Source organism: Eutrigla gurnardus, assembly GCF_963514095.1.
Source record: "Eutrigla gurnardus genome assembly, chromosome: 14".
NCBI classification, from domain to species: Eukaryota; Metazoa; Chordata; class Actinopteri; order Perciformes; family Triglidae; genus Eutrigla; species Eutrigla gurnardus.
In genome coordinates, this window is record NC_139937.1 from 14,844,375 (window position 1) to 14,853,909 (window position 9,535).

General features: G+C 42.5%; 1 protein-coding gene across 1 annotated transcript; it reads right to left on the bottom strand.

The window, feature by feature from the left end:
• Positions 1-668: 668 nt before the first annotated feature.
• Positions 669-8,610, bottom strand: abhd5a (abhydrolase domain containing 5, lysophosphatidic acid acyltransferase a). Its single transcript, XM_084026019.1, has 8 exons — positions 8,550-8,610; positions 8,050-8,130; positions 6,957-7,042; positions 5,903-6,278; positions 4,680-4,834; positions 4,231-4,342; positions 3,952-4,138; positions 669-2,609 (listed from the first exon to the last, which is right to left on the bottom strand). Exons 1-8 carry the CDS (start codon positions 8,579-8,581, stop codon positions 2,514-2,516), a joined length of 1,125 nt encoding a protein of 374 aa, XP_083882145.1. The 5' UTR covers positions 8,582-8,610; the 3' UTR covers positions 669-2,513.
• Between the last annotated feature and the right edge of the window lie 925 nt (positions 8,611-9,535).

Consider the following 9,535-nt stretch of genomic DNA (forward strand, 5'->3'; position numbering starts at 1 on the left):
CCAAACAGCTGAGTTGGACAATCTACCCCCCCCCCCCCCCCCCCAACCTCCATGTGACTCGGAAATACCTTTACATGAGCTTGCATATTTCCCCTGCATCGACCAAAAGAGATCAACACAGCTAGGATGTCTTTCACGGTCGATATCTGTGTTAATGTTGAGTTTGGATCTAAGGATGGAAACAGAGGGGGGGGGGACAGGGAACTGTTGCGGAGCAGTGTTCGGTGTCCTTCCCCCCCGCTATCCTCACACACCCTTCTGGAAAGTGGCGACGTGGAATCGTATCTCCTATCATGTTTCAGACTGCTTTCACTGTTAGTGAAATAACAAAATAAAGAGGGTGGAAATGACCGGCGATGTTCGTGCAAAGGAGGGAAAGAGCTCCACGTCTCCTCATCTACATATGAGTGCTCTCTAGTGGCAGCGAGAGGAAACTACGGAGGACACAAATGGGAGTTATTGCTCTAAATGACGGAGGGGCTGACAGCTCTGAAATGATAAAGAAGGGGGGGGGGGCATTCATCTTGCTCTATTAGATCGGAAAGCAAAAGAAGTGGGGTGGAGGCAGAATCACAGTGTTGCATTGCAGATTAAACATATGATCCGAACACAAGTTAGACCTGCATTATTCATGTGTGACACGAGACAGAGCAGCAACTGAACCGTGATCGTGGTTAACATTTTATTGCTGTTTAGAAGGATAAGCTGTCACAGTAGGGAACATATTTTGGAGCAATATAATTTGCACAATTCCATTTTTTCTGACTTAACGCATCTACATGACCATGAAGCAACTAATTCAAGAAACTCTGTAAAATTACAAAAACATATTTCCCTGTTACGAATGATAACATTTCAGTTATGCATCGATGTGACTTTCTTCCTTCTGCTTCTCTTTGAGTGTCATACAGACGCAGACATATTAGAGCATTTCAATTCGGTAATCAGCTGAATATATTCTTTCTAAACTAGCACCAGAAGAGGTAGACAGGCATTAGATTCCACTGGTTTCTTTGATACGTAGAGTATTTTAGTTCACATCAAAACACTGCAATTACTGACTTGAAGTGATTCCGTATTGCACTTGTATTAAATGAGGTGACATACAAGAGACATTTTTAAAATCAATTCTCAAAATCAATGCAGCTGATGTCAAGAAATTCAGATTTTTAGTCCATAGTGTGAGTCATACATCACTGGATCTTTCACTACCCATAATGCAGCTTGACTAAACTGTTAGTCATGAACTAAAAATGACATGAACATGCCCAAATTTATATTATCCTGATGACTTCATGAAGTTGCTTCACAGCCACAGAAAACAACCGGAACGTCTAGGTATTGTTTTAGAAGTGAAAAAAGAAATCATAATCACATGACATTTGTAAAAACAGAAATTACTAACATCCCATCTTAAAACATAACCTTGCTCCGTCAATCACAAGGTAGACCCGCCCTAAAGGATACTCTGCTTTATGTTCTATTTGACTCTAAATGGGTCATAATTTGCTACAATGTTGACTGCGATAATAAATCAAGTGAGAAGTAGGGTCATTTTCTCATAGACCTCTATGCAATCAAACTTCTTTTTGCAACCAGAAGAGTCGCCCCCTGATGGCCAGTAGAAATCATGCAATTAAGGCACTTCAATGTTGGCTTCATTGTTCAGAACCAGAGGTTATCACCTGGTCTAGTTGCAAAGTTGAAGAGATGACGTTAGGAGCGAGTGTAGGTGGATATCAAACATCTGGAGCTCCAGCGTCCACAGTTTAAATGCATCTGAATTATTATTTTCAGACTCTGAGGGCTATTCTGTTTCATCCAAGGCAAATATCATGCATGTTGTTGTTACAAGTATACTGTATGGGTCAGCACTGCTCAGTAGAAAATCTATGGCACGTAAAATAGAATTTGAGGTATGCAATGTTTTTTGTACACGGCATTCAAAAGCTTCAGAAGCCTCGAAGGTTTCAACTGACACCTTCTGCCTGAGACTAGAGCTGATCTGGGTTCACATTCATAATTAATGAAACTAAAATTAACTTTTGAGTAAGAAAAAAAAAAACAAAGGACATATGCTATAAATGCAGACGCACATTATTATTGGCTGCATATAGATCCATAGCTGCTTCCTGGTGCTGATGCAGTGATGTACTAAAGAGAACGCTTCCTGTCTGCATCAGAATCGTACGGAAAACCACAAAAACCGCAGGTGAAGCACTATACAGGAAATACCTGACACATGGCACTGAGCTTTTTGAATTAAACCGATTCAGTTTGATATCATTTAAGATGTGGCTTAATGTTATATTACATCATATTAGAAAGGACTGTTCTTAAACATCGAGTCTTATTGTATTTCTTCACAAAAATATGCAAAAATATCTGTTCACCCTTGATGATTTCAAGATACACCCCTTATTGCTGCTTGGAGGAAGAGGAATCCTGTGTTTCCACAGCGGCTGCTGAAGTACAGTTTATTCGTGGTGCTGGCTCCCCTTTTCCTCCACAGTTCAGTAACAGTCCACTTCATCGCACGCTTGCAATACTCTTTGGTTGAAGTCTTCCGGCTGGTCAGCGTACACGTAGTGTCCGGCTCCACGGATGGCCTGGTTAAAGACAGGAGGGAACATTAAGAGAAGGCTTTACTGGAGAGCAACACGCCTGTGGGCTAGTCCATTGACTAGGGACTAGGGAAGCTGAAGTGCAAAAACACTGACTCACTCCTGGGATTTCGGCCACTTCCTGCAGCACTCGGCTACAGCAATGGACACTTTAGTTTCATAAGCCTACATGATCTCATTATTATATTTTATTCGGACAATAGTCAGAGTAGATGGAGAGTTTAACTACACAGCAGTATGAATCACAAGAGACTGGAGACAGTTTGTTTGTTTGGAAGATTAATTACATACCAAATTATAGAAAATAGAATTAGACTAGCATATATTATTATTATTTTGTTAATCTCAGTAAGCCCTCATTTTAATTATATATAGTGTATATTTTTGGGGTCAACATTTCTTACTGTGAGCATGCAGGTTCCTCTTTGACCTTGGGAATAGCAGGCGGAATAATCTCTAATAATCGTCGCAATAATCGATCTGTTTAGTCTTTAACTTGTTATGTTATCAAAGTTGATAGTGATAAGGAAAGAAAATGGGAAAGACATTTTATACATGAAGCTCTTGGATGCTGTTTATCACTTTATAGCGTGATGGGCACTGGGATTTATTTATTTATAAGGGATATTGGGATTTATATTATTTATAAGGCTGTTCCCCTGTTTACCCCGACATTACTTCATTGTTGTCTTCTAATCTAAGCCCTCACCCAACGCGCACACCTTATTGGATTTTGTTGCAGGTGTCGGCTGATTTTACTGAGCTTGGGAAAATACACTTTCTCTAATTGTGCTCCAGCAACCAGGAATAGCACGCAGTAGAATCTAAAGCTCTCTTTTTTTTATCCTTGGGGCAATTTACATTTTAATTTTGACCCTTCCATCCATCAATCCATCCATTCTATTTCAGCTTGCTCAATCGCTTTACATTTTAATTGCTTCATTTACTCTTTAATTGTTTCATTATTTACTATTTCTATTTAAATTCCGTGCCTATATTGTTTGGTGTTTATTTTTTTACGTGGCTACTTATTAATAATAACCATTATTGTCTGGCAGCTCGACAGATTATCTACAGCGGATACATGGAAGTGAGAGAGAGGTTTACAGGAGACGTCTGATATTCTCAGTAGAAAACACTCCCAGGGATTTTCCCCCAGGAAACATTTAGGTTTCCCTGGAAACACTGGGACTTAATTGACCTTTTATGATATTGTATAAATTCCAACAGTCCCCCCAATAATAACCACAACCTTGCAAGTAAATTCCATCAGTAAAACAAAAATACACGCACACAAAAAATGAAATCCAGTACAGTGTGAACGTACTATGATCTCCACATGAGAGTGCGGCCTCATCTCTTTGATGGTGCTGCCTGAGTTGCTGTCTATGCTGGAGCGGGATCCGTAGATGATGGTGACGGGGATCTTAGGCTGAAGCTGGTCCATCCTCTGCAGCATCGGCCTCATCGCCCAGCCGTAGGGAACGGTCATATTCTTAAAGGCAGTTTCCCCACTGTGACAACCGAAGACAAACAAGTAACCCAGGAGTAATCTTAAGAAATGACTTCAACAAGGACGTGTTATTGGGGAAAAAAGGAGACAGACCTGGGGCTTTGCACGTTCAGGTGGTAGATGTACTCTGGCACTGTGTTGTCACTGAACATGGCAGAGAACTTCCTCTTGAAGTCAGGTCTCAGAGTCTGGACCAGAGAGGGCCCTGCGGGGGGCCACAGAGGGGAAGTGTCAAAAAAAGGAGCATGTAGCCATTAAGAGACGACGCTGCTTCATTACATCGGACATGGGGAGGTTTGGAGGGCACAAAGGGAACCGCAAAACACTGAAAATGAGCTCTAGTGGAAGTCTTTCACTATTATGTGCTCCTCATCTTTTAATTAAAAAATCTAAAATACTTGTAGATGCTGTCAGCTTCAATGATATTAGCAAACCATTTTAACCGTGCCCTCCTTTGTCCTGATTCAACTGTAGTCAACATTATTATATATATTTCAGATTTCTGTGTGCTACATCTAATCTCATAGATACCGAGTACATACCGAGTGGTCCAACCAGTCTCAGGCCAGCGAGGGGGTTGAAGGGACTGAACATGGCTCCCAGGGCTTTGATCCATACCGGGATGGGACGGTCCGCTTCTACTGTGTCGGGGCGCTCGGGGAAACCCCAGGGCTCCACCAGCACTATGTGCTTTACTCTGTAGGCCGGGGACAAAGATTTTAAAACACACATTCACCTGCAACAATAACTTGTATGTCATGTTTGTTCAGTCAAACTGATTATGCAGCCAAATTAAATCTCAGTATGTGCTGATTTGGGGGCATTTTTTGAGGGGCTATGAATACCCATCTTCAGTTTTACCTCCAGATAAAGCAGTTACGATCGTTTTGGCTAAACAGATCATAACCAATACTATGAAGATAGTAGTGTGAATGAATAGCAGAACTTCATATTTTCTATCCATTAGAAACCATCCAACATCTATGTCAACTTAATATGCTTTCCTGTAACTGAACAGCAAACCCTCAGGCAACAACATGAACACGAGCACGGTTTGGCCTTAATAAGGACGTACAGTATGTCCCTGATCCAACGCACGGGCTATTTGGAACACTGAGATAACATAATAAGATAAGAGCACAGGAAAAGGGATTTTTTAGCATTACTGATGAAGGGGGGTGATAAGGGATTGAGGACATTTTATCAGACGTCCCTTGGGGAGAGCCAGGTGCCTGCTGAAAGCCTCGAGCAGTGAGAGGAGATGATTCGGGGGAGATACAGTCGAGTGGGAGGAGAGAGGCTAGGAGGACGTTGGCTGTTATCACAGGCTGCCAGCACCTCCAGGCTGCTCCACAGCTATATCCTGTACACATGCTGGCATGTTCACACTAAAGGGCAGCATCATCATTCAACAGTCATTGTTCTCCTTCTGACCAGGGTCTGCTTGTTTGTTCTTCGGTCATGACATGAAATCATAATTCTAATTTATTATGGGACTTTCAAACCGGCCTTGCATCGTCAAACTCAGTTATGCATGTTCATACTTTCTCTACAGATTGATCTAGCCCATGTTGAGATTATGATAATAAATTGATATCAAAAGAACCTGTCATCCTCCTCCACTGGTCAAAGTCTAGTTCACTGAAGCTTTCAGATTGAACTACACCGCTGCTTTGCCCTCTGGAACACAAACAAATCCCTTATAAAAAAAGAAAACAACACAAACCAACAGTACGATAAGAGAAATCCCATAATCTGCACCCACCTGCCAGGGTATTTAATAGAGTAAGACACAGCCAGGTATCCTCCCAGGTTGTGTCCCAGAAGTATCATGGACTCCAGACCCACTTTAGCCCTCCACTGCTCAATAGACTCCACAAACTGCTCCTCTGCCTCCTGGGCGTCCACGGGGAACCGAGGCCTGCTGCTCTGCCCGAAGCCCAGCAGGTCCACGGCGAAGACGGGTCGATGCTGGGAGAGGCTGTCCAGGTTCTGGGCCCAAAGGCCCACGCCACCTCCGAACCCATGCAGCAGAACCACGGGGGTCTTGTCTTTGACGCGGTCGCTGCTAAAGGTCAGTGTCCACAGCAGGTTGCCGTTGGAGATGGGGACGAACTGTTTGGAGAAAGAGCCTTCTACGCCTAAAAAAAACAAGGGGAGAGAAGGAAAAACAGGAATGTAGAGCTGAAAGGGAACGCCCAAATAGTGGTGCGATTATTTCTTTTTGCTGAAAGGGATGAATTAAATTGGTCAAAGATACAGTTGAACAGCTTCACTATTATGTGGCGTGATTAGCGATTCTTCATGCGAGTTGGTCCATTTGACCAATTATTGTTGTTTTGTTTCTGTTTTTAATGAAATCTTGTTTGCGTATGATGGTTTCGCACAAGACCCGACCAAAACCACCGTTTATTTCAGACAATGACAGAAATAAGGGTTCCAAAAGGGTTCTTCCTGACGGGCTTAGGTTCTTCCCAGAACCGTCTGAAGAACATTGTTTCGTAGAAATGTTTTTTAAAGGTTCTTTGTAAAATTGGATGAAAAGGGTTCCATTCCACATCAGCCCGGGCCCTTTAGAAGACCATGATAGTGGTAGAACTATCATAGAAGGATTCTCAGTGGAACCTCTCATAGGGTAGAACGTTTCACAGATGGTTTGAGGAAGAACCCATTGTGTCGGGTTCTCGTTAAAATCCTCTAAAAGGTTTCCAGGTGGAAAGGTTCTACCAGGACCACAAAAGGTGTACAGTATGAAATAATTTGTATTAATACGGATCCCACGTTTTGACGGTCGCCTGTGGGAACTAGCTGATCCTTACATCGCAGCATCATGTCCTCTGCAGTCTGCAGCTGGATCTGGGAGGTGGGACACCATGACGGCAGCCAGCTGGGGATCCAGCACCACCTACACGGACGGAAAAAACTTCACTCGTCGGGTCCATGCAAATGATGCCACAGCTTAAAGGATTCACACAGAAACCACTAAATGACATCATGAGGCACATGGTCAAATATGGTAAAAACAGCATCCACAAGGGCTGAATGTTAGCAATCATCATGTTTATGAGCATCACATCTGATCTTATCATTTCCGCATCAGCTGCTCAGTGTGTGTATCATTCTGTACAAAAAAAGCCTTCATATGCAGCCTTTGTTGATGCGGAGTCAGTTTAAGGGGTCTGAACTTCAGAGAGAGCAAAGCTGTAACTAAAACGCTGATGACCAAACTCATCTTTAAGCTTTTTGGTTTCGTCTCTATTTCACAAGGGAAGTCAAATAAAACAGAATCTACTCTTTTATATGTTCATTCATCAGGTTGCAGAATTGCGAAACTCTTGCAGGACAATGTGCCGAAATCTCTGCACAGGAAACAAACGAAGAAATAGCAGAAGTCAAAACAGGAAGGCCAACAGGCCACGTGCATGGCTCCGTTTACATTTGCTTTATAATGACAAATACACATTAAGGTAAAATTAGCCGTGGACAGACAGACAGAAACACACACACAAACGCATGATCTCCCTACAGGCTTACTTCTGGCAAAGATTTATAACCTCCGTGAAGGGATTTATTGCAGAGATTTTTTATCAGACAGATCTGATTTTGGATTATTGTATTTAAATAAATGTGCTTATAGAAGACTAAATCACTTTAGAAACCAATTAGTTATTACAAATTTCCACAATAGACGTTTTAAGAAATATACTCTGATAATTCCATCTGCATATTCTCCCTCATAAAAACAAAACAAAACATGAATATGCAAATATGGTTCATTTCAAAAGCATACCTGCTCCACACAAGATGTTTTCACTGAGACACATCACACGTGTTTAAGATGCAAGTCGGACCACACTAAGGTAAACACAAGGTCTTGCTACACCACAGGTCTGTGTGGTGTGTTCGGTTTACCTTATCGTGCTGTCCACGTAGCCCCACGCGCTGCTGACCAGACCGTTGTCACCGACTACCGTCATCATTCTCTGGACGACCCTGTAGCCAAAACAAAACGGAAACCGGACGTGAGAGTAGGTGCAGCACTGCTGTGGTCAGTGGGTGACACTTGTCGGTAGCAGCTTCTTGAACACAAACTCAGAAGTACTCTGTACTCTGGCAGAAGTGGCTGAAACACTATCTTCGAGGTCACGCGCGAGGCTGTCCCGTCACGTCTGTGCGTTGGTGTCATGGATACGCCATCTAACCTTGTGTTTGTTTACCTGGACTTCAGCGCAGTGCCGGACTTATGACTACTGAACTGTACAGGTGTATGACAATAACAACACGCGTCACACAGACTCGCGTATTTAAAGTATTTACATATTAAATGTGACGATATTGAAAATGGCTTGTAAAACTGTTACGCAGCCTAGTTCACAAACAGGGACACGAGCCGGGTTTCGGGTTGCACTCACCCTGTTTTCGCTGTCACCGCTTGCTCGGCCATACTGAAACTCTCGCGGTCACGTGGCCCGAGACATCTGACGTCGCCTCAAAGGGATTAGGGTACGTTCGATTTGTTGTTTGAGATAACTGCGCCGAGCGGTGCCGCGCGCGCGGTCCACGTTGCTTCCGTCCCCGCTCGGCGTATCGTTTCTCTTTATTAAGCTGTGACATTAAACAAGCGCACCCTGCTTCAAAGGCGTGAGGCACCGCGGAAGTAGTTCTCCCAAAACATCGCTGCTCAGCAGAGAGGAGTTGGTAAGTAGATAAATGGTACATATGTGTTACACACCGCATTTATTTTGCGCTGATAACTTTAGTTCGCTTACATTTTACACTGTGAGTCGCTTGAAACCAAGTAACGTGTCTTCTTCAATTAAAGACCTCCCCACGTCCATTCAACTAATTATCAAGCCAATGCTTCAAAGACAAGAATAGCTTTGCAAACATATGTGAGGTTAATCTACGTTTTAAAATGTCTTTTAATGTATCATAACATCAACGCAATAACAGTCTACCTACCTGTAAATATACTTAGTTACCATAGAACATTAGATCACCATTATACACTGCAGTGGTTGGAGGAGGACGTATTATACTTAGAAAAGTAAACATTAATATTTTAATTTTACAATCTAAGTTGTTTTCACGACTTGTCATAGCATGAAAAAGCCCAAGTGTAATTAAGTAAATTCCTTAAATGCTATGTTTTGCATTTAGCTGTGTAGCTCACTGATGTGGTTTTAGTGGAAGTGCCTAATTAATGGGATTATTAGCTTCTTCCACCTGCTTTTCGTGCTTTTGCTCGAGCTGTGAGACTAAACTCTGCAGAATCCCACTGTCAGTACAATTATCTCATAGTAAATGGGTAGTGGTGGATTGTCATTATGGGACACATCTTTAAAAATGGTAATCAAGTGAAAATAAAATGGTTTAAAGAAATACGGCCCACATTTTC

What these genes read in the sequence shown, in the direction of transcription:
- abhd5a (XM_084026019.1), bottom strand. Translation starts at nt 8,581, where the DNA reads ATGGCCGAGCAAGCGGTGACAGCGAAAACAGG. An exon ending in GAGACTGGTTGGACCACTCG is followed by an intron (nt 4,343 to 4,679) that starts GTATGTACTCGG and finishes GGCCCCCCGCAG; the next exon opens with GGCCCTCTCTGGTCCAGACT. An exon ending in ACTCTCATGTGGAGATCATA is followed by an intron (nt 2,610 to 3,951) that starts GTACGTTCACAC and finishes GTCTTTAACCAG; the next exon opens with GCCATCCGTGGAGCCGGACA.